The sequence below is a fragment of the Trichosurus vulpecula genome, chromosome 9 (assembly GCF_011100635.1).
Source record: "Trichosurus vulpecula isolate mTriVul1 chromosome 9, mTriVul1.pri, whole genome shotgun sequence".
Taxonomy (NCBI): domain Eukaryota; kingdom Metazoa; phylum Chordata; class Mammalia; order Diprotodontia; family Phalangeridae; genus Trichosurus; species Trichosurus vulpecula.
Genome location: NC_050581.1, coordinates 78,308,371 through 78,334,215, shown reverse-complemented (window position 1 = coordinate 78,334,215; position 25,845 = coordinate 78,308,371). Strand labels below are relative to the sequence as shown.

The 25,845-nt window shown below is 42.0% G+C and overlaps 1 protein-coding gene across 4 annotated transcripts; it reads right to left on the bottom strand.

Moving 5' to 3' along the window:
- Nucleotides 1-521: 521 nt before the first annotated feature.
- On the bottom strand, nucleotides 522-25,845 carry CD19 (CD19 molecule). Of its 4 annotated transcripts, none has more exons than XM_036738765.1 (15): nucleotides 25,638-25,845; nucleotides 24,883-25,149; nucleotides 24,118-24,315; nucleotides 6,445-6,744; nucleotides 6,136-6,243; nucleotides 5,880-5,928; nucleotides 5,375-5,463; nucleotides 2,864-2,977; nucleotides 2,306-2,398; nucleotides 2,034-2,108; nucleotides 1,808-1,864; nucleotides 1,641-1,697; nucleotides 1,130-1,225; nucleotides 905-1,016; nucleotides 522-641 (listed from the first exon to the last, which is right to left on the bottom strand). In XM_036738765.1, exons 1-14 carry the CDS (start codon nucleotides 25,843-25,845, stop codon nucleotides 925-927), a joined length of 1,803 nt encoding a protein of 600 aa, XP_036594660.1. In that variant the 3' UTR covers nucleotides 522-641; nucleotides 905-924. The 4 variants fall into 4 exon arrangements, with proteins under 4 accessions (XP_036594660.1, XP_036594659.1, XP_036594661.1 ...); XM_036738764.1 differs by having other exon boundaries at nucleotides 929-1,016; XM_036738766.1 differs by having other exon boundaries at nucleotides 929-1,016; nucleotides 1,130-1,222.

The window sequence follows — 25,845 nt, the reverse complement described above, 5'->3', positions numbered from 1 at the left end:
AAGGTGCTATATATGTGTGTATATACATATACATATATATATATATATATATATATATATATATAAAATTTTGTATCTGTGTTAAGTTATTTCCCTCTAGCAGAATGTAATCTTCTTGAGGGCAGGGACAATTTCAGTTTTTATCATTAGTAGAGAAATTAGGCGTGGGGATGGGTTTGGGTCAGGGAGAGATGATGAATTCTGTCCATATTTTAGACACTCAATGGATATTTGTTGAATTAACAAATTAATCAGATGGATGGATCAGTTCCAATCCAGACCGGGTCTGAACCAGCGGACTCCAGGGGAGGCCCTAGAAGTGTCCTGAAGAAGCTTCTCCCCCAGGAGAAATTATTTGATGCAACATACCAGATTTTGAGTGACTGCTCAACAAACTATAGTCCCATCTTTTGCTTCCATTCCCTTACCTCACCCCTCTCCAACATACAGAGTCACAGTTTATTGAAATTAGGAACCTCAGGATTTTATTGAGGGAGATAAGGGATAATGGGCACATGCTTGCTCGCTCACACACACACACACACACACACACACACCCTGAACATCATCAGACCTTAGCCACTCCAGATGGAGAGACTAAGCATCAAAAGAATGCTAAATCGAAGTTGTGTCTCTAAGACCTAAAGAGGGAAGGACAAAAATGGGAGGTTGGTGCTCAGTGGGTGCCCTTCCCCCTCCCTCTAGCCCTCTGTAAATCCCTCCCTCCCAAAACACCAGGCATCATCCCCAAATGCTCTAACAATTCTTGCTTCATCTTACCCTGCTCCACAAAAAAGACCTTACCTTCCTTGATCCCTTCCCCTCACCACCAGAATCCAGTTTGCCAACATAACTCCCAAATCTCCCCTCCTCAAGTACTGGATGGGGCCTACTTCCGACTCACTTAAGGGGCTGTCGAGGGGTTCACCTATTGTTCCAGGTTGGGGTCCAACCCCCTGCCTCCCAATCTGGACCAGCCTCTTCTGGATTTTCCATATTCTCGTAGGAGTCACCATCTGAACAGCACAAGGGATTGGATTAAAAGAGGAAAGAGAGATGGATAAGAGAGAGAAGAGGCCACTTGGATCCTAGAAAGCTTAGGCAAGGCTAAGGATTGAAGGATACTCACCTTCCTCCTGGGTTGGGCCAGGCTGGGGATGAAGGTTCCGGATTTGAGGGGCAGCATATAGGATCCCTCTCATGTCTTCATAAGACTGAGACCCTGCTGGTAGGTGTAGGATGAAGATATGCATGTGGAAAAGAAAAAGGCTAGACAGGGCAAGATAATCCCAAGGAGTTGGGAGCCTGAGTTAAGGGGACTAGCCCATATCTCACTACAGAAGTGAGATTCAGTGAGGTTCAGTCTTAGTAAGCTAGCTCTATGAGTGCAGGAGCCAGTGTCGTATCTAACTTTGGTATCTTCTCCAATGCCCAACCTTATGCCCTACACACAGTAGGCATTCCATACATGTTTATTGGAGTGCTGAACGAATGGTCAGAACTAGATTTGAGATAATAATGAAATAACATCTGTTAAAAGCACTTAGTACAGGGAATGGCACATAGTAAGCGCTATATAAATGATTGTTCCCTCCCCTTTACTGGAGGTCAGGGTCCGAGCAGATTGTCCTATGTCTCACCAAGTGAAGAAGCCTCCCGGCAGGTGTCCCAAACAGGTCCTTTGGGGAGCAGGAAGCCTACAGCATAAAGAAAAAGGGATTCTTTGAGTCTTTGGGCCTGCTATCCTACCCTTCTACTCCCCTTTCCACTCTCCCAGCCCCTAAATTAGGAATGTTCTTGCCCCCACCTGTTGTTGTGTAGACAGGTGGAACCATTTCCTTGTTGTCATTCTCATAAGACTCAGCTGTTGGAGAGAGAGGGGGAAGGTGGAAGAGAGGTGAGAAATCTGTCTCCATCGGAGCCTCTCGGGACTGCTCTATCCCTCCCTTTCCCCAGCTCCCCTCAGGCTTCTTGGTTCTTCAGGGTCCCCTCTCTCCAGTCACCTAAGGTGTCCTCCCGCAATTCCTCATTACCAGTGGAGAAAGAATCGTCCTCTATTTCTTCAGCGGCCACATTTCTATTCTCTTCATTCTCATAGCCCCAATCATCTGGGGAGGGAAGAGAGTCAGAAAGAGGGCTGAACACTCGTGCCCGCTGTCCTTTACTGACCTACCTGTGCACCCAATACCTTAAAGAGAGGGAAGAAGGAGCTAGTGGGGGGAGGGGTGTTGCTGAGTAGGTTAAGATTGGGCTCTGTGACATGGAGGAGATTGGGCACTGAATGAGGACAGCAACACATTATTACCTTGGGAGATCTGGTCCTGGCTATTTTCATAGGCCACAGAAGCCTCTTCACCATCTGGCTCCTCATAACCTTCCCCTTCCTCCTCTTCTGGATCTGTGGAGCAGACACGGTCACTGCTCCCAATTCCCCCAGCTCATCCTGCTCCCAGCAGCCCTGATCCCCTATTCTCTCCCACATGGACTTCCACTTTTACTAACCAGATACCCAGGACCTGAGATCCCTCAGGGCCTGGGAAGTGGGGAATCCCCTTGCAAATGCCTCCCCTGTTCCCTTTGCCAAAGACGGTGATAGGATAATGGATTTAGATTTGACATGGAAAATTAAATATCTTGCTGAGCCTCACTTTACAGATGAAACAACTGAGGCCCACAGAGGAGAAATGACTTTCCCGAGACCACATGGCAAATGAGCATCAGAGGCAGAATTCCACTGATGATCAGGACTCCTAATCCAATGTCCTTTCTACTATGCCATACTTCTGCCTCCTCTGGCTTTGGCTCTAGCTCTACCCCAAGTCTGGGAAGAACAGATACACCCTCTTAGGAGTCAGTCACTCACCTTCTTGCCCTGGACTCCTGAGCCCAGGGATTCCTGTTTCCTTGTCCCTTCGGTATGGGTTACCAAAGGATGGAGTAGCTTCTCCAAAGCCAGGGGTCCATTTCGTGGTCCGAACTACAGGACAGAAATGGAGTGATGTCAACTGGACCCTCACTACAGCAAGACAGTACTTTTATTTCTCCCTAATTGACTCCCTATGTCCCCTCTCTTCATATCAAAATCCCTTGACATCATCTCCTGCTCTCTTCTTTCCCCCCAGTCACTGACAAAGAAGTGGTTTTCCTCCTAGCCAATCCCTCTACTTGCACACTTGATTCTATCCTCTCCCATCATTCCCAGTAGATGGAAACATGGATTCTCATTCTCTCTCCCTCCCTCCCTCTCTCTCTCTCTCTCTCTCTCTCTCTCTCTCTCACACACACACACACACACACACACACACACACACCTTCAATAACTCCTTAAAAAAATCTTCACTAAACTCCACCATCCCCACAAGGTTTTTTTTTTTTATCTTATATCTTTTTTTCCTCACCCAAAAAGCTTAAAAAAGCTGTCTACACTCCTTCACTTCCTTTATTCTGTTTCATTCCTCAACCTTTGAAGCATTCTGGCTTCTGAACTCACTATTCAAATCAAACTACCCTCTCTAAAGTTACCAATGATCTCATAATTGTCAAATCTGATAGTAATCTATCCATGGACCACCCCACCCCAACCATGAAAAGATTACAGTGAGTCTGTGAATTTGATGGGGAAAAAATACATCTTTGCTTCAATATAATTGTCTTCCTTTGTAATCCTACGTATTTTATTTTCTATATTTGAAAACATTATTCTAAGAAGGGGATCTATAGATTTCACAATATTGCCAAAGGAATCCAGATCCCAAAAAGTTGGGCATCTCTGATCTTGTTTTAGAAATACCTGCTGCACTTAACACTGTGGACCTCCTGGGCAGTCTCTCTTCTTCGGGTTTTCATGACACTGTCTTCTTCTGGTTCTCTGCCATCTAACTCTTCAACCTCCTTTACTGGCTCATGATTCATATTACACCCCCTAAATGTGGGTGTTCCCTAGAGTTCTTTTCTCTCCATACGCACTCTATCTTAGTAACCTCATCAGCAACCTTGGGTTTAACTATCATTTTTATGAGGATGTCTCCCAAATCTACATATTCAGCCCCAGGCTCTCCCCAAGCTTTGGTCTCAAATCACCAATTGCCTATTGGACATTTCAAAACGGACACCCCTGAAACATCTCAAACTCAACACAGCTAAAGCCAAACTCATCATCTTTCCCTTCAAACACTCTCCTCTTCCAAACTTCCCTATTGCCGTCAAAGGCATCACCATTCTTCCAGTCACGCAGGTTTGTAACCTCAGCTTTATCCTGGATTCTTGGCTCTCCTGACCCCACATGTCCAACCAGTTTCCAAATCTTACAGTTGCTATCTCTACCTCATTTCTCACTCATGATCCCTTCCTTCCACTCACACAGCTCCCACCTTAGCCCAGATCCATATCACCTGTCCATCACCTAGATTATTGCGCCAGCCTCCCAAATTAGTCTCCAGCTTCTCACCGATTCACTCTGTCTTCCACACTGCTGCCAGAGTGATTTTCCTTAAGCATGGATTTGGCCAGGTAGCTCCCTGACTCAATCAATTCTAATAGTTTCCTATTGCCTCTGGGTTAAATCTAAACTCATCTATTTAGCTTTTTAAGCTCTCCACAACTGACCCCCAACTATCTTTCTAGCTTCCTAGGATATTACTCTCCCTCCTACATTCCATGAGTCAGCCAATTTGGCCTTTCTCTGTGTTCCGTACACATTCCATCTCCTATCTTCATGCCTTAAATCAGGGATGGGGAACCTGCGGCCTTGAGACCACATGGGGCCCTCTAGGTCCTTTTGATTGAGTCCAAGTTTTACAGAATAAATCCTTTTATTAAGAAGATTTGTTCTGTGAGATTTGGATTCAGTCAAAAGGCCAACCTTGAGGACCTAGAGGGCCCCATGTGGCCTCAAGGCTGCAGGTTCCCTACTCCTGCCTTAGACTGTCCCTCTCTTCCTTTACTATTCAGCTCAAGCATCATCTTCTACATGAAGTCTTTCCTTATCCACTTACCTCCCAAACTACCCTGTATTTAACTGCTTTACATGTATTTATTTCTATTCACTTCCTATTCACGCTGTATATATTTATAGACATGGTTGTTGTCTGCTCCATTAGAACTTAAGCGGATTGTTAGTAGAGATTATTCTCAGCACCTTGCCCCCCCCCAACTTCTCCTTCATCCTCCCACTTTTTCTCTCCTCTCCTTTTCCAATTTCTCTCTTTATCTTCAATGTATTCTCCTCTCTGAGCTCTCCTCTCCACAAAAAGGCTCAACCATGAGCCTCCAGCTGGGATGTATCTTAAACAGGACTGACTGGGGAAGTTTCAAGGATGGGCCTAACTATATTCTCTGGGTATATCTCAGTCAGGAGTTTGGGGACCTTGCTCACCATTTCCAAGGCTTGACGTCCCAGATAGGGGTAACACATTCCCATACTGACTCTGGGCCTCATTCCCTGGAGACATCACTTTGAAGAACCTGACCCCAGAAAGAGAGGTGATGGAGAACCTAAGTGGGTATGGGACAACTGAGGGGTGGGGGAAACAGAAGGGGGCCTGAGGATGAGGTGCTGAATTTGGAGTCAAAACCCCTGGGTTGGAATCCTGGTTCCCACATTTACTAGCTGGGTAGCCTCAGGCAAATCCCTCAACTTCTTTGAGTCTCAGTTTCCTTATCTGTAAAATAATGAAAATGATATCTGTACTACCGTCTCACAGGTTTACTGTGATGAAAGCTCACAACAAGACCTTTAGAAACGTGGATTACTACTATTGGCTGATACAGAAGAAATGAGGGCATGGGGGAGAAGAACCTTAGTCCCAGGATAGGGGTAGGGTGCTGGCTTGGGATGAGGTTCAGAGGGACTGAGATTTCTCCAGACTGAGTTTTCTTACCTCCTGGTACGATCGGTCATCCGCTTCCTTTTTCTCCGTAAAAGCAGGGCTAGCCAGGAGTCAGAGGAGGGTTTGGGTTGGGATCAGTCAGAAAGGCTGGAAATTGGGGAGGTAGGCTAGACATAGACAAACACAGGTATGGGGCAGGAGGCTGCTGGCATGGAGGCCACTTCTTCGGGAAGTCCAAATGGAGATTATGATGGAGTGGGAGCCGGGACCAGGGATAGGGGCAGGGGAAAAGGAGGTAGTCCCTCACCTTTCTGAACTTGAAGGAACCCAACCAGGGTACCCAGACAGAAGGCCACATAGGTCAGAGCAACAACCGGAATCTTCCAGCCTCCAGCCCCCAAAAGCCAACGCCATACTGCAGACGGATGACAAGAACAATGAGATGGGGGAAATCTTCCTCTTCCCTCTCTCAACCTTCACAGACAAGTACTAGACTGTGGGATAGGGGATCCCCACACACTTTCACATCCCACAAACTGCTCCAAGAAGAATGAAAGATTAGATCTTTCAGCTTTGACCCCCGAGAGAAAGCTGTAGAGGACATGACTCTTTTTACCTGGCTGTGAGATGATTTTCAGCTCAATGCTGATGGTGAGGTTGCCACTTTTACAGAGGTAGGAACCAGCATCCTGGGGAACAGCCTGGGGCAGAATTAGCAAGGCACCTTCTCCTTGAGTGCCTATAACCCAGAACTCTCTGGCTGGGAGGCCCTTTCCCAGTTCCAGGCTCAGGAGTGAAGTGTTTTTCCCAGGGCGCCAGTGAATCCATGATGTGGGACCCCAGTTCAGGGAGGATGGAGGGTGTTCACAGGATAGCCAGAGAGGAGATCCTGGAGCCAGAGTCAGCTCCTTATAATCTGAGGGAGAAAGACCACAGTTCAGCTTATCAATTTATTCATTCACAGAATGTCAGAGTTGGAAGGGACCTCAGCTTTCACCTAGTCCGACTCACGTCTGATTAAGAATCTTCTCCACATGGTCATCTAGCCTTCAATCAAGGATCTCAGGGGATTGGAGAAGTGTGGAAAGATTACAGACTAAGTAGTCATGACTAAGTCCAGCTTCCTTTCATCACCTTCAAATGGCAACAAGTGTGCCAAATAAAGTAAAAGAATAACAGAGAAAGGGGAGGGAGGAAAGGAGAGAAATTCAGACAAGAAAACTAAGATAGGATCACAGACTGAAAGCTGGAAGGTCACCTTGTCCAACCCCCTCAATTTAAAGATGTAGAAACTGAGGATCACGGAGGAGCAGTGATTTACCCAGGCTCATAGAGCTTGTGAGTGTCAGAGGCAAGATTTGAACCCAGGTTTTCCTAGTTCCAACTTCAGCAGTCTATCCACTATACCACACTGCTCACGTTCAATCAGTTAGTAAACATTTATTAAGGGCTGAAAGAAAGATTCAGAGAGTGACTTAAAATGAGCCCAAAAAGTTTCCCAAACAATGGGCACATGAATATATATTATTTACTGCATAGAGGAAAGTAAGAAGAAATTTCCAGAAAAAGAGCACAATAATACGTTTAGAAGCAAAATCATGTAAAATTATGTTAATAAGAGAAATGAAGAAAGACCTGGTATCCGTAAAAAGGAACATCAAATAAATGAAAACATAAAAAGTTGAACATGAAACTCAGATGCTTAGAAAAATCAGTGGAAAATGTTAATAAATTGGCAGCACAGTGCATAGAGTGCTGGGCCTAGAATCAGGAAGACATGAGTTCAAATGCAACCTCAGATCCTTACTAGCTATATGACTCTGGACAAGTCACTTAACCTGTTTGCCTCAGTTTCCTCAATTGTAAGGGAGTAATAACAGCACCTATTTAGAAGGATTTGTTGTAAGGATCAAACGTGACAGGACAAAACAAAAATAATAATTCAAGGGACTAGAATACGGTACATTATGCTTTGCCCAGTTGGAAAAAAAAAAAAAGCAAGAGTAACAAACATGATCTTAGATGAAGCAGAAGTGAAAATAGGTTCTATCAAGAGGGATAAACAGACACATATTCTATACTCATAGACTAAAAGACCTACTGAGAACATGAAGGGAAAGCTGGCTGAAGCACCAAAAATAACTAAACGATAATGCGCTGATTTGAAACTTTGATGTTTCTCCATCAAAATTTGATGAATCTAACAAAAATTAAAAAGAAGAAAATTACAAAATCAACATTAAATTTGATAGACCTAGGAGTATCACGTGAGAATCTGAAAGAGCATGCTAATTTTTTGCAGACAGATGGAACCTTCATAAAAAAAGATCATATCCTAAGGCATAAAGAGCTCATAAATAAATGCAAAAAGGAAGAGATCTTAATCATATTCTTTATAGACCATAATGCCATAAAATAGTAATCAATGAGGAAAATATGAACAAAAGAGGCAGAACTTAATGAAAACTAAAAATTATATCCTAAGTGGGTCAAAGACTGAATCATAGAAAAAATGTGTGTATATATGTGTATGTATGTACACATATATACATATCTATATATGTATCTGTTCATGAAAATAATGTTAGTGACACAATATAGAAAAATTCATATGATTCAGCTAAAGCAGTCAGTGACAAATTTAAATCTCTGAACACTTACATTTATAAAAGAGAAAAACAGAGGACTAATGAATTGGTCACACAAATCAGTAAACCAAAAAACTAATAATCCTAATACAAGCACAAAAGAAGAAATTTTGAGAGTTTCTAAATACACATTTTTAAATGAACTAATAAACAAAACAGAGATTTGGCTTTTAAAAAATACCAATAAAATCAATCAGCAATCAACTAATTTAATTTTTTTAAGAGAAAAGGAAAGGAAAACAAACTTGCCAAAATTTAAAATGAGAAGGGAAGATAGCAATTAATACAGTGAAAACAAAGGAAATTATCAGAAACTAGAACATTTGGTTGTTTTTGTTTTTTGAGATCTGCGATTTCATTTTCGTAGGGAACTCCCCAGTATGGGAAAGTCCCTCTACCAATGTATATCAGCAATTCCTGTAATATATTCTTATAGATTGGCTTAGAGACATTGAGAAGTTTCTAGCCCATGACCACATTGCCAGTATATGACAAAGGCAGGCTTCAAACGCAGGTATTCCTGACTCTAAGGCCAATCCTCTCGTCGGTACTCAACACTGCCTCTTATATTCAGTTATATGCCAACAAAATTGAAAGTCTTAATAAAACAGATTGATATCTTCAAAAATATAAAATTCTGAGATAAGGAAAACAGGAAATAGATGACACAATCTCAAAATGAGAAATTAAGCAAACCATAGATGAACTGTCACAGAAAAAAAAATTCCAGACTGATTTACATTCTAGCAAATATTTAAAGACCAAATAATTCCCATGCTATATAAACTATTTTCAAAAACAGTGAAAGAAGGTACCCTACCAAATTAGTTCTACGAGACAAATATGGTCCTGATACTCAAACCAGGGAAGGAAAAAGCAGAAAAAGAGAATGATAGATCATTATCACTAATTAATACTGATACAAAAATGTTAAACAAAATACTATCAAAGTTAATAAATATAGCAACATATACAAAGAAAGATTAATCATGACCAAGTTGGATTTATAGTAGTAATAATGGGAACTGCATATCCTCAGAGTATTTCTGACAGAGGATTCTCAAGTGGAAAAGCCTAGGGAGCCTACTTCCAGGAGATTCTGTAATAATATAATTATTACATTGTTAACGTAATTCTGTAATTAATGTCATAGAACAGCCTTGGAGCAAGAGGCTTGTGCTCTTGTAGACATTCTGCAGTTGGTTCTGACCTGCTAACTACATGGTTAGGAGAAGTCCTTTTGATTGGTTAGGTACCTGGACTAGGAGGGCCATTAAAAGGTATTAGCAACTAGGGCCTCCCTGGCTCTTCTCTTAGGCTGTTCCTTCTTGGTTTGAATTCTTTGGGGATGGTGTCCATAGAGAGACAGTACTATAAAGGGAGATGCCTTGGGCCTTCTCCCCAGTGAGGCCAACAGTGACCCAGTGAAACAGGCCTTGGTTCCTTTGCTTCTGAATTTTTCCCTTTCCATTTTAGGTGAAGACATTAGGGACTCTGACCTTGTTAATTTTAAAAGGTTGGGAGAGCAAGGCTCCTGGCATCCTGGCATCTCTACATCTGGGTTTTGTAGTCCTGATGCCCTGAGGAGTATGGCATGACCTTCAAAACACAGCTCAGCAGTGAGACAGACTCATCTGTCAGTCAAGCCACATTTGGACACGAACTTTGTAAAGTCAACGCTATGTAGGAACTTAACTAAGTTTGAGCCCATTCTCCTCAGAGACCAATGTGGGATAAAGAAGAGTGTGCCCCTAAGGTGTTGAGGGGAAATATTCATACTTTTGTCCTTGTTTAGAAGTACATATCACTTGTAAAAGCTAATTGATGTTAAATGGCTAAAAGGAAAAGGGGCTCTAATCACTGGCCTATAACAGTGGGTAGAAACACAATCTATGAGGACTTGGAATAGCAATAAAGAAAAGACACTACCTAACCCTTCAAGGTACTTCTAGATACCTAGGGGGATATATAGCAGCCTGCCTCCAGGATAGTGGGTCAGAGAGTACTCACTACATTAGGAGTACAAGGATGGTTCAACATGAGGAAAATAATTAGCATAATAAATCACAGTAATAATGTGCTGGGGGTTGTTTGGGGGAATCCATGCTTAATTTGATAATCCCCTCCCCTAATCAACTTGCTAAAATTAGTCTGGACCTTTGTTGGAAGGGGGTCTCCTTTTCATGGAGTTAAATCTGTGCCCTAAGCCATTTCTAAGAGGCCATTAGGGACTCCTCTGGTGATTCCTAGGGACTCCTCTGGTGATTCCCAGGGACTGGGGATGCCTCTCAATGACTGGTTGATGGAAGCTTGAGAAAACAGACTTGTCAGAGGAGACATTCCCTCTGTGGTCCATAGGAATGAGCTATGAAACGGCCCATCTCTTTTTACTCTTTTTTTTTGTTTTACATGTTTTTTTTTCCTTTATATTTCCCTTTTCCCTTACCCCCAGGAGCAGAAAATGGCAATTTGCAATAGGAGAAGCACATGGCAAGCATCTTACACTAACCCAGGTGAGCCTGAGAGGGGAATTTTTGAACCTCCACTTCCACATCACCTTTGGCCTTTCTGTTTCACTTTCTGAGTACAAGCCAAAGATTAACAATCCTGACAATAGATATTTCTCGATCTGGGGATTACCTCATGGCTAATTCTGAATTCCAAAGTTTATGAATTTGAAAATCTGACACTGGCCTCCCAGAGGGAGATTTCCTTAACTGCCCACTTCTCAGAAAAGAAGAGAATCCAGCAGCTTAAGGATTAAAGCCAGGCCAGGAGATCTGCACCATGCCAACCCTCCACGATATTGTTGTGAGTTACTCAGAGCAAATCTGAAGTAAATGGGCAGTATTTGTTCCCCAGTCCCCTAAAGTGTCTTTATTTTCTGGAAGGAGTCTAATTAGCCGTATGATTGTTTTGCGTTTCCTGTATTTTCTTACAGATGTGAGTCCTTTGTTATGGTGGGTGACATGAAGGGTGTTATATTCTTGATACCTATAATGTCCATTGATGAAAGTATAGGAGTTGGGAAGACTATTACCCACTTTAGGGGAGACAAATCATATCTAAACTTTGTTTTGAAGATTTCCCTGAGTTTTACTCTTTGGTTGGGGGTATAAGTCAAAGAGAGAAACTCATCCCTTTAGGGTCAGGTCTCCAGGACTGAGGCCAGTCTGTGTGAACCCAGTCTTTGGAGGAACCCTGAACCATGAGTGACAAAAACAAACAAAAAGAAGAAAACTATATAATGGTGTCACTAGGTGCAGGAAAAGCAAAGTACAGTACTCGTTTACATTAAAACACTAAAAAAAAATAATAATGGAAGAATATTTCCTTGATATGATTTTTTAAATTGGCTAAAACTAAGAAATACCATTGTACTATAATGGAAACACTGAAAGTTTTCCCCAAAAGGTCGGGGGTAAAGCAAAGATGCCTGTTCTTCCCATTATTACTTGATATAATACTATAAATCCTGGCTATAGCAATAAGACAAGAAAAAGAAATTAGTGAAATAAGTATTGACAAAGCAGAGGCAAAAATAAGCCTCTCTGAGACTAAGGTAATGGTTTATTTAGAAAACCCTTGAAAATGATCGGAAAATTAATTGAGATGATAGTTTCAGCAAAGAAACACAATACAAAATAAATCTATAAAAATAATCGGTATTTCTACATATCACTAACAAATCAACTGGGGGAATGCGTACGAAAGAACATACCTTAAAATAACAACAACATATATTAAACCAACTAGGATACAACTAGCACTTGTTATAAAATAATTTGTACAAATGTAGCCCCTGCTATGAGAGTGGATCTTTCCTCCACATTATCTCTCATCTCCACACTGAATGAGGAATGAAAGAAAATGTATGGATCTGAAAGTGAAGGAAATAATATGAATTTTAATACTAAGTGGGGTTCTTTAAAAAAAACAAAACAAAACACAGGCTGTTTGTTGGTCTGACAAGGGCCAGACCACCAACCAAGACAGAGAAACCTCAGGGCAGATATCACCCTTGCCCATACCAAGAGAGGTATCTCTCCCTTGTGCATCTGGGGTTTTGAAACCTTCACCACTGGACACAAGAGATGCCAGAGAGAGTTGTCAGAGCCATGTAAGAGAACTAAACAGAGATTCCAGGAGACAGATCGCGATGGCTCCTGACCTTGACTAGTCTGAGGAACTGATTCTAAATGAGCAAAGCAGGATTCAGGAAGATAGCATGTTCCACCACTCTGTGATTGGGATATTACAGCCCTCTTCTATAGCAATACAGTTAGGTTAAATTCTTTCCTCTAATACAAGTAAATATGTAAACTCAACACATTAATAGAGTGGCTGCTGCTGTCAGGTATAGAGGTGGCTTACTCCTTTCCTAAGCAGTGGAACACTGAAGTTTATTACTGGGTAAGATGTAAATGAACAGCCTGAATGTAGCATGGATTGATACGATCTGAGGTCTCTCTCTATCAGCCTCAGCAGTCTTGGATTCGTCCGGCCCCTTCCCAGATTGGCTGCTATCCAAGCTGGCCATTTCTCTACCTTTTCCCAAACTTGGCATTTGCATTCTCCTTTAGAGAGGGGTAGGCCAGAACTCAGATCAAGGGCCCAAAGAGAAGGATTTGTATTTGCAAGGAAAAAGCCACTTCTTCCCTAAAAACTGGAGCAAAGGAAGAGACATCAAGGGAAGATGTTGACATGATTTAAGCTGTAAAAATGGGAAGAAGGGGGAGCTTTGTTCTTAGCTTCATTTTTTTTTAATTAAGTATTTGTTGAAGTCTTCTGCTGAGAGAGAGGGAAAGGAGATGGTCTTCTAGGCTCATTCTAGGGTTTTAAAATGTAAAAAATCTTCATTTGTATAGAATACTTCATAAATCTAGCACAACTGGCTCACTAGTTTTGATCTCACACAGAACCCAGGAGAAAATCACTAAAAAAAATCTTATGCCTCATTTCTGTTCTAGATCCACTCTGCATGACCTACCAAAAAAAACAAAAACCCACCTACTCACATTACAGACTAGAATATTTTTACCGTAATAAAGAAACTCATTATATAACAAAAACCACTGGAACAACTCAACAGTTTGGAAGAAAATGAGTTTAAACTAAAATTTATACCATATACCATAATATATTCCAAAATGCTAAATGATCTAAATATAAGAAGCCACCTGAACTAAAAAGCAATAAAACAAAATAGGATTTTTTTTTTTGCAACTGTGGATAGGGGAAAAACTTAACCAGTCATAATACAAAAGAAATTATTTTAGACAAAATAGATCATTTTGATCACATAAAAAATAAAAGGCCTTTGTATACATAAAAACAATGCAGCCAGAATATGAAGAAAAGATATAGACTAAAAAGAAAATCTTTGCATTAAACATGTCTGTTAAAAATCTGATATCCAAAAAAAAAGTAAAATAAACTTTATAAGAGCCAACAGCTGATAAATGTATGGAAGAAGAGGGGAAGGGAACATAGTACCCACTATGCACTAGGCATCTGATCCTTACAACTTTTGGATGTGGGTGCATTTATTATCCCTGTTTTATAGATGAGGAAACTGAGGCAAACAGAGGTTAATTGACTTGTCCAGGAAGACCTGAGTTCAAATCCAGCCTCAGACACTTAATAGCTGTGTGACCCTGGGCAAGGCACTTAACCTCAAATGGCAAACCACTCCAGTATCTTGGTCAAGAAAACCCCAAATGGGGTCACAAAGAGTCAGACACAACTCAAATGACTCAACAGTAACAATAGCACAGGGAGAGGTAAGGAAGGCCTGAACTAAGGTGGTAGCCCTGTGAATGGAGACAAGGAGTAGGGTATAAGAGATGTCATGAAGGTAGAAATGGAAAGATTTGGTAATTGATTGGATATGGGGGGGGGTAAGGAGTACAGGATAATGCCAAGGTTATGAACATGGATGTCCAAGAGGATGGTGGTATCTTCCAATGAGAATGGAGGAGTTTGGAAGAAGGGAGTGTTTAGAGATAATGAGCTCAGTTTTAGACATGTTGAATCTAAGATGTCTCTATACAATACAATTTGATGTACAACTGAAACACAATTTGAAATGTTCAATAGGTGAACCTGGAAGTGGGTATAGAAACCTGGGAGTCACCTGCATACAGATAACAGCTAAACCCATGGGATCTGGTGAGGTTACCAAAAGAGAGCAAGCATGGAGGGAGAAGACAGCCTTGGAGAGCTGCCTAAGACACAGAGGGTCTGTAACTTGTTTAGTATACCATAGCTAGTGTATGTGCCAGAGACAGGACTTCAGTGGAGGTCTTCCTGATTCCAAGACCAGCCCTCTATTGACTGCATCATGTTGCTTCTCCCGTCGCTTTTCTTATGGGACAATTGCATTTCGTCAGGTCTACATACCACAGTCTCTTCAGTCATTCCCAGGTCAATGGGTAATCATTGGGTTTCCAGTTTGTTTGTTTTGTTTTGTTGTGTGTGGAATCTTTCTGTCTGTCTTTGGGGTGGAGTATATGCACAAAAACGAAATCTCTTTGCCAAAAGTTATGAATAATTTAGTGAAATTTCTCAGAGATCACGCCCATTGGTAATAGCAAAATGTATGCTAGTGTACTGCAAAATGATGTAAATTGTACTCGGTGATTGGAGAATATTCAAATAAACTGTGGTATAGGAAAGTAGGGATGGGGATGGGGATTTCATTGATACCGGTTGGTACCTTTCTGTAATGTATATTCTTAGACAGCCACCTAGTGCACTGAGAGGTTAGGTGATGTGCCAAGGGTTACACAGATGGGAACATATTAAAATATTATTACACCATAAGGAAAAACATGGTAAGGCTTAGATGAAGTGATGTGGAGTAAAGAAAACAGTGTAAAGCAGTATGGTGCAGTGAAAAGAGCCCTGGCTTTGGGGTCAGAGGCCCTCAGGTTGAATCTGCCACAAATTAAAACCTTTACTCTGCCTTGCCTTAAAAATAGCAATGACAGCTAGCATTGTATAGCACCTCCTATGGGCCAGGCACTGTGCTAAGCACTTTACAAATCTTATCTCCCAACAGTCTTGTGAGGTAGGTGCTACTGTGATCCCCATTTTACAGTTGAGGAAACTGAGGCAAACAGATTTCTAAGTGACTGGCTCAAGGTTACTCATCTAGTGAGCATCTGAGGCTGGATTTGAACTCATGTCTTCCTTACTCGAGACCTAGTACTCTATCCATTGCACCATCTAAGTCCCTTAACCTATCTGGGCCTCAGGTTCCTCCTCTGTAAAATGAGATCACCTGTAAGGCCCATTTGAGCCCTAAATCTATGATTCCATTAAGGTAGGAACCATCCTTTCTCCCAGTGCCCCCACCTACTCCTATGGAACATGTCTGGCTAGAGCCATGATTCCCGGCTCCACATGGAAGCCTTGGGATGGGAAGCTGGGGATGTGGAAGAGCCTACCTCTGATCCAATATGACTCACCATTGAAGGCCTTTTACTGTGGGACAATGAGTCTGTTTATTGGCTGTGGAACCAGAAGATCTGAGGACTCAAAGAATGTGCTAAAAGTAGGAGAGGCTCTCTTCTTTTCCAGCTTCAAATCATGAAGGACTGTTTCCAGGTATATATGGAAGGTTGGGTCAGGGAGGGGTAGCAGGTTCCATCCTCCAGCCCCAGCCTCAGTGCAGCCACAACCACATGAAAGCTAAAGCACATGACCTGCCTCTTTTGTTTTTGTTCTTTCACGAACTTAATCGAAACTTAAGGGAAGCTAGGTGACCCTGGAGTCAGGAAGACTCAACTTCCTGATTTCAAATCTGACCTCAGACGCTTATTAGGTGGGTGACCCTGGGCAAATCACTTAACCTTGTTTGCCTCAGTTTTCTCATCTGTAAAATGAGCTGGAGAAGGAAATGATAAACCATTCCAGCATCTTTGTCAAGAAAAATCTTCATGACCCTATGAAGAGTCAGACATGACTGAACAACAGCCAGCTTAAGCAAACGATTACTCTGAGATGGATATGTTCAGGTTTAGAGGTATAGCCAGATAGGTTAAGGGATGTGAGTCAGCTAGATGGCTCAGTGGACAGAGAGCTGGGCCTTGAATCAGGAAGACCTAAGTTCAAATCCAACCTCAGATGCTTACTAGCTGTGTGACTTTGGGCAAGTCACTTAACCTTATAAAACTAGGGCAGGGGTGAGGAACCTGTGGCCCTTTATTCCTCAAGTGCAGCCCTTTGGCTGAATCCAAACTTCACAGAATAAATCTCCTTAATAAAAGGATTTGTTCTGTAAAACTTGTACCCAGTCAAAAGGCCTAGGCCCAAGGACCTGGACGACCACATGTGGCCTCGAGGCCACAGGTTCCCCACTCCTTCAGCTGGACCTGACTCATAGAACATAAAAGTTCTACAATGGTGAGGACAGTCACTAGCAAGAAGATTAGTCCAAACCTGGCCATTTTACCAGCAAGTGTATACCAGGAGTTGTTTAGACAATGAAGTGAAAAATGTCTAATTTGTTTGTAGTCTTGCAAATCACTGTAATATTCTGAGGAAGTTTAAATACTAGGAAAACATTCTGTACCAGTAATTATAAATTAAGTTGCTGAATTCTGTTCTGTTAATGTACAAGTGAGTATTTTGTATCTAACATTTCTTGAGTGTCTAGAAATAAACTACTTGTCCCATACTTGATTCATATTGTACATTAACTATCTTTTTAGTCTTCCCTAGATATAAGCTAATAAGTAAAATCATCTGCAGAGGTGTCAGAGGATGGGGATTTAATGAGCCACCAAGTGTTAGAACAACTCTTCTCATTACAGTAAGGCTCCCCAGAACCGAACCTGGTCCAAACCGCAAGCCTGAGGACAGAACAGTGAGTGAAGTGCCCTTACTCCCTGAGATAACTGAGCAGCAGTGCCTTGACGTTAGGCTATGGAGCCTACCCAAGAGAATAATATACAACTATGTAAAGAAAGAATATATTAAATGATGAAAAGACTCAGGTTAAGTATGATGGTACCAACTGGTCAAATCTAAAGACACAGCCTTCCTTTTCAAAAAATTTTTTTAACCATCAGTTAATTTCAGAAGTGTAGGATTGCAAGAATTATGGGCAAGCCCTCTAGTCTGGGTGCCTTTTTCAACTGTTGAGAGGAGTATATTTTGTAGGTTTTTTGCCACTGTTTGCCTCCGTTATGAAAATAAAATGTAACAAACAAAAAACAACAACACATTCCAAAACTATTTGGTTACCAATAAAAGCAAAGCTTAGCAGAACAGACTAGATGAGGAATAATCAGAAACCATCAAACTCAATAACACATAATTCAACAAACCCAAGACCATTAGTTACATGGAGAGTAACGCCCTATTTGAAAATATCAGCTGGGAAAATAAGAAAGCATGTTTTGCAAAAATTAGGTTTCCTAAATAACTAAAAAATTCATACTCTGTAACCCAGAGATACTACAGCTAATCATGTACTTTAAGGAAGTAAAAGGTAGAAAGATCCTATGTACACCTAAATATTCATAACATTTTTTTTTGTCGTAGCAAAGCACTGGAAATAAAGTGGATACTTATTCATTGGAAAATGCTAAACAAATTGTGCTACATAAACAAATGAAATACTTCTGATCCATAAGTGATGACGAATATGCACAATACAGAGAAGAGTGGAAACACTTGTTTAAATTGATGGAGTGGAGTATGCAGAACCAGGAAAACAATATGAATAGTGATTATATCAGTGTAAACAGAAAAAGCACGCACATAAAAGGGAAATATTACAGTATAATTATGACTGATCATGACCTTAGAGAAGAATTCATAGAACACTCTTTCTTCCCCAGCTTACAAAGAAGCTGGGGAAGATGCATGTGGAATATTATAAACATTACCAGGCACGATTGATATGTTCACTGGTTTTGCTAAACTGTTTCTTCTCTCCCCCAACTCCACCCCTGCTTTCTTTTTTTCTAATCTTTGTTACAAGGAGGAGAGGCATTCAGAAACGAAAGTGTTGTAAAAATAAAGTATAGCAACACAAATGAGATAAAAATTTTAAAAACCAAATTTATCAATAAAACAAATAAAAAGCAATAGCACATTCCCAAACCAGATTAAATCATTTGTAGATTATCAGCGTAAACAAACAAAAGCTCAAGTAAGGACGAACCCAATGTCTCCTGAGCCAGCCTATCTGGACAGCAATAATTGATGGGAAGTTTTTCTTACTATTAAGCCTCAACATACTTTCACACATTACTCCTACTTCATACCCACTACCTCTAGTTCATGAGCTGGAGAAGGAAATGGCAAACCACTGAACTATCTTTTGGGACAGCTAGGTAGGTACAGTGGTTAGAGCGCTAGTCCTGGAGTCAAAAAGAACTGAATTCAAATCCAACCTCAGACACTAGCTGTGTGACCCTGGGCAAGTCATATAACCCCATTTGCCTCAGTTTCCTCATCTGCAAAATGAGCTGAAGGAAATGGCAAACCATTCCAGTACCTTTGCCAGAAAATCCCCAAATGAGACACGACTGAAAAACACTCCTAGTTCTCCCCTTAGAGGATGAGAAGAACAAGGTCTAATCATTTATTTTTTATAGGACGGACTTTCAAATGCTTGAACATAGCCATGGTGTCTTCCCCTAAGTCTTCTCTTCTTCAGGCTAAATATCTCCAGTTCCTTCACCTTATATTCTTACGGCATGATGTCCACACTCTTCACCATCACCTTCTTCTGGACACTCTTCAGTTTCTCAATGTCCTCCCTAAAACATGGCACCTGAATATACTAGCTAGGGTCTGACCGAGACAGAGGACAGTGCGGCTATCGACTCCCTAACTCCAAACATTCTCATTCCATAAACATTTACAAATTCAACAACAATCCAGTTAAGAACTATACATATATAGTACTTTATATATAGTACTTATATATAGTACTATACTTATATATAGTATATACTATACTTATATTTGGCATTATATATAGTATGTGTATATACACACATACATATGATAGGGTGCTTGTGCTTGGACCCTAATTCTAACATCACATTTCCCCTTAGCCTCTGCCTGGGTGCCTGTGCCTGAACTCCAGTTCTAAAATTTCTCCCTAGCTTCAAAGCATTGGCCCTAGCAGTCTCTCTCTAGCTAAAGGGCAGCGTGGCCCAAAATTATCTCTGCTTCTTCCTCAGTAAGCAGCTATGCCTAATTATAGATTGATTTCCAGGTGTTGATAACTGACTATACACTGCATCTAACACACATCCTAGACATAGTCAAATGTATAGTCCCTTACATTAATTTTGTCTAACAAGACATGTGATAGAATCCACCTGGATATTCCCAGTCAGCCATGAACTTTTGGTGACTTAGTGATGTTTCACAGCAAAAACCACACCCACAGGTAGCCCCACCTTGGGTTATTTCCCAGTGAACTCTGGATAAAATACCTGCATAGTAGATACAAAAAGTGTATGTTCCTTTAAGAACTGACCACCCCTTAAACACTGTTTAAACACTCCCTAATCCCATCCCAAAACACCTAATTGACAGATGTCACCCCTAAATCTTTTACTTAAACTTTCTCTGTAGCTCTGTATGGTTGCAGGTATGGTAAGAACTCTTGCCCACTTTATTTACATAAAGCATAATAAATCTTTGCCTCTTTGACTTAAAGAATGCTTGGGTCTGCGAATTTATTCCAGGCAACTGGGGAACTTTGGTTTGAGATTTCTACATCCCTGGGTTCTTTTCTCCCTCAACACATATATATACACATATATGTAATATATACACATTACATATATGTAATATATACACAGATATATACACACACACATATACCACTGTGCCCAGCACTAGGGGAGACATAAAGATAAATAAGACAAAGGCCTTACCCTCATGGGACTTAGTGTATAGTGGAAGGATAGAAATACAAGGAATGTTTGTGAACTTGGGGTGCTGGATTTTATTCTTTTTCTGGCTAATGAGGCATAACTACAATAATACCATATTTTATAATGTCTTTTTTCCCCACTCTCTCTGCACCAAGACAGGGGAGTCGTAAAGAAAGTTTCTTGTAAACTGGTAAAGATGAGAGGGCTTAGACTAGACCAGTGGTTCTTAAAGTGTAGTCCAGGAGCTTGGGGGTCCTCGATACTCTTTCAGGAGGTCCGTAAGGTCAAAACTCTTTTCATAATAATACTAAGATGTTTTACTTTCTAAACATGGTAAATATCAACAGATATAACCCAAATAAACAAAATCTCTTGGCGGGGATCCTCAATAATTTTTAAGACTGTACAAGGGTCCTGAGAACGGCTGGACTAGATGATCCCTAAGGTTCTTTTCAAGCAGCACAGTGAAATGTGAAGAGTATTGATTTGGAGTCAGAACTGCATTGACATGCTCACTGAATTACTTTCTATTGTAGCTGTGTGAGACCTTGGACAAGTCACTCAACCACTCCAGGCCTCAGTTTCCACATCTGTAAAAATGAGAAGGTTGTTCAAGATGGCCTTTAAAGTCCCTTTCAGATCTATGATCTATGATCCTATGAATGTGAGAAGAACACAAAACCTCCTTCACCAAGTCAATGGAAAGGATTCCTGATGAGCTGAGCAAACTTTCTTACTGTAGAATCAGGGAACTTACTTAGTCTCGTGCAGTGGATAACCCATCAAAAAATTTTGAGCATGTACCACCAAGAGAGCTATATTTACTTATTTATAAATCATATATAGATATGTGTATATGCTACTGCACTAATACTTATACATTGTAAAACTTATACAAAAACAGATATTGAAAAAAAGATGAGGTAAAAGTGAAAGAATGTTTGATCCTAAAGGCAATAGAAAGTCATTGGAATTCACTGAGTATGGGAACTGGCATGATCAGATCTGCCACCCATCTTCCCATGCTCCAACAGCTTGGACCCCTTAGGGTCATGCCATGGGCCCCTAGGGGTACAAGACCCTAGCTCTGGAGTCCATTGGTCTCCAGGACTCAGACTGGCCACTCACAATGGAGATGAAATAGGTTGTATGAAGAGGTGATGAAAGAGTGTTATGGGACCAAAAGGTACCATTCTCATTAGAGGCCAGGATAGGAGTAACCCTAAGAATGACCTCCAGGCCTAGAGAATTACAGAGCCCAGGAAGGCCCTGGGAGATTTTCCCTCCATTTGGTAGCCCCCAGTCTGTACTAGGCTGCTTTATTTTATCTGTGCTTCTAATTGCCTTCACCCTCCTCTTTTATTTAATAAAAGCTGATATATCTATGGCACTTTAAGGTTTACAAAGTATTTTCCCCATGAGAAACCTGTAAGGTAGGAAGTCTAAGTATTATGATCTCCATTTGACGGATAAAGAAACTAAAGCTCAGAAGGGCTAAGTGACTCACTTAGGGTCATATAGCTAATAAATGTCAAGCCAGGATTCACACCCCAGGATCCTCAATTCCAAATGGTCTTTCCATAGCAACATTTTGAATTTATATTTTTTTCTTTTTCAACCTCTACTGGTTGTGGAGATGACTGTGTGGAGATGGCCCTGGTTTCTTGGAAGCCATGCTAATAGTGGGGTGCCAGGTCCTGCCAAGCTGGAAAGTCTTGGAGAACAGGCCCAGCCACAGACTTTGTGTCTGCCATCCCAGGACCCAACCTAGCTCACTGCAGTCTGGCTCCTCATGACAAGCTCAGGGAGCAGGTGATGAGGTGATGTTCTGGTTACACCCCCTCATAAGATCATAAAAATGTCAGAACCGAAAGAAACTTTGGAGATCGTCTAATCCAGGGGCTCCTAACCCGTTTGTTTGTTTTTTGTGTGCCTTGGCCTGCTTTGACAGTTTAGTGACACTTCTGGACCCTTTCTCAGAATAATGTTTTTAAATGCATAAAATCAAATGCAGGGGATTACATAGGAAAACAATTATACTGGATTATAATGATCCAAATATTTAAAAAACAAGCTCACAGACCTCCTGGACATAGTCTAATCCAACCCTTTCATTTTACAGAAGAGAAAGCAACCCTAGAAGGCACAGAGGGGATTGAAATTTGAACCCAGGACCTCTTGTTGTTACTTCCATGCTCTTTACACTACCATGTTTCCTTCTGCCATAGCTTTGGTAGAGAAAGTACATCCCATCCATCAATGAAATGGTGGGGGTCTTTTGAAATATGGAAGTATCTCATATTTGTAAATAAAAACTCTTGCTAAAACCCAAAATGGTTCAGATGCGATAAGGCAAAGAGGTAGGAAGTCGGGGAGCATCCTGGACTTTCTATTGTAGCTGTAGATCCTTACAATAATCCTGGGAGGTAGATTTTATCCTCATTGTACAGATGAGGTAATCATGCAGAATTAAGGTTAAATTACTTGCCCAGTATCACACAGCAATATATTGGACTTAGAATCTGGGGACCTAGGTTTGAATTCTGGCTCTGATTCTGTTACTAGCTGTGTGACCATGTGATCATGGGAAGTCACATGAATTCTCTGAGCCTCAGTTTCCAAGTCTGTAAAATGGAAACACACCCCCCCCCAAACTTCCTACTTTACAGGATTATTGTGAAGCAAGTGCTTCCTGAATCTGAAAGCCTGGGGACAAACTAGGGCATAAGAAATTTCATACAAAGTGCTGTAAGATTGCAGGATCACAGGAAAGTTAGCTGGCCATGGGGTTCAACTCATCCCTAAAAAAAAAAATACTACCAAAACATACCCCAAAGTGGTGATTCAGCCTCTACTTGAAGACTTCCAGTGAGGAAGACCAACCCTTTCCACCTGTGGAGTGACTCTGTTAAAGAGATTTCTCAGGACATCAAAGCTTAGATTTGCCTTCCTGAATCATCCACTCTTTGCTCCTAGGTCTGCCCTCTCCCCGGGGAACAACAGATCAAGCCTCTCTTCCATCTGACAGCTCTTCAAAGCTTAAATACAGATCAAAGGAGGGAGAGATCTAGGAACCAAGGAAGGCTTGGAAAGAAAGGTTTGGAAGGACCAGTGTGATGTCAACATGTGGCGATGGGAAGGAAAGGAGCATTTATTAAGTGCTTACTGTGTGCCAGGCACTAAACCAAGTGCTTTACAAATATGGTCTTATTTGATCCTTACAGTAACCCTATCATTATCCCCATTTTACACATGAGGCAACCATGCAGAATGGAGGTTACATTACTTGCCCAGCGTCACCCAGCTAACAACTGTCTGAGGATGGATTAGAATTCATTTCTTCCTGAGTCTCTTCTGTACTGGGGAGTATTCTAGGTGCAGGAGATAGTCTAGGCTGAGCTCTAGGAGGAAGGAGCCAGCTCCTGCTGTTTAATAATTAATAATAAAAGTAGCATTTATAGAGCATCTATGTGACAGACATTCACTATACTAAGCACTTTACAAATACAACCTTCAAGGTAGGTGCTATTATTATCCCATCTTACAGTTGAGGAAACTGAGGCAAACAGCTAGTAAATGTCTGTGGCTGGATTTGAACTCAGGTCTTCCTGAATCCAGGCCCAGAGTTCTATCCACTTTGCCACCTAGCTGCCCTCCACCTGATATCCTAAACTAGACCACACCTGCTTAACTTCTTCTTGCCTCCCCCTCCCATAACCCCCTACTTACCCTCTGTTTGGTTCTGGTCATTACACGGAGTGAAGGGATCCCACAGCTCAGGTTTGTCCTCAGCCCATACATATAGTTGAGTGGAGGGATCAGTTTGGAACCTGGATCCTGAAAAGCTGGAAGGCAGGATCCCAGACAAGGATTCCTTCCTAAGACCACAGCCCTCTGGGCCTGTAGCATTCCACTGGAACAGTTCACCTAGCAACACAGAGATGGAGACAGGTAGAGACAGAGGAAGGTCAAGGTTGACTGGGAGCTGGGCTCAGGGGCATCCAGCCCCCTCTGGAGACAGCCCTCAGTCCGGCCTTCATATCCCAGAGCCTCTCCCTCCAGCCCAGTTTTAATACCTCTATCAGGATCTCCCGTCATCCTGCCCACCCACACCCTCCAGATCCTTAAAAATCTCTTTTCCCTCAGGACCGCAACAACAGCCCATTCCGTGGATTATAAGATTTATATCTTCATCATCATTTAGTCTGAACCCCTCATTTTACAGATGGAGAAACTGAGACCCAAAAAGGGAAAATACGACTTCCTCACAATCACACAAGGAGGAAGTAGCTGAATCCAGATTCAGATTTTTGGTTTTTTACCCCAATTCTAACGTTCCTTCAATGATAGCATATGTATTGTTTCTCAGAAGAATGGGAAACTGAGGCCCACAGCCATTTCCTTCCCCAACCCCCTCCCCTCTTTACTGAGCCCAGAGCTTCAGGTTCCCCCTCACCCCCACCCCCACCTTGAACCTCCAGTCTGGCCCCTCACCACTGCCCTTGATACTGATAGCAGCCCCCAACTTCGACTCTTGCTTTGTGAGTGGTCCCCAATCACAGAGGTAGAAGCCCCCAGACTCGGCTGAGACGTTATAGATGAAGAGGGAGATGTTCGAGGGTCCCACCTGGGCCCCCAGCCCTGGGCTTTTCAGGGTTAGTTGCTGCAAAGAGGACAGCTGCCCTCCTCCAGACCAGGTGATTGGCTCAAAAGGTCCATCCCTGGGGTCAATCAGGCATGGCAACACTGCATTCCTCCCCTCTGCGGAGAGAGAGAGGAGAGAGGGGGGAGAAAGGGTGAGGAAGTGGTGACGTGAATCCGGGGCCTAAGAACAAGCCCCAACTCTCACTAGTTACGGGACCATAGGCCCTGTTCCATCATTTTTCTGAGACCAGTTTTCTCATCCAAGAGGAGTAGAAATACTTGCTACTTCCCAGGGTTGTTATGAAGAAAGGGCTCAAACACATTAAAATTAATTTATGAGTTATTTTTCTTTAGCATCTCTACTTCCTCCTCTCCCCATCATCAACCCAACCCCTACCCTAAGCCCAGGAGACACTATGGTTCCTTCCCAATAAGGCGCTGAATCTAGATCTGGAAAAGACCTTCTGCGGATCATCTGGTCTGATCTCCGATCTCATTTTACAGAGGAAGAAAATGAAGCCCAGAGAGAGAGAAACTATCCAAGATCACACAATAGGTTGGTGGCCAAGCTGGGATGAGAGTCCCACATCTCTGCTGGTTCCTACCTTCAGCCTCCACACTCAGTGGGTCTTGGGGCTCAGCACCCTGTGGGGTAAGAAAGAGAAAGGAGAGGAGGAGGGAGAGGAGGAGGAAGAAAAGGGTCTGCTGCATGGCGAGTTGGGCTATAACTCCGCTGGGTGTCTGCATCAGCGAGGTGGATGCTGGGGCAGGCAGGGGCTGGTGGGAGTTGCTGAACCAAAACCATGGTTGCAT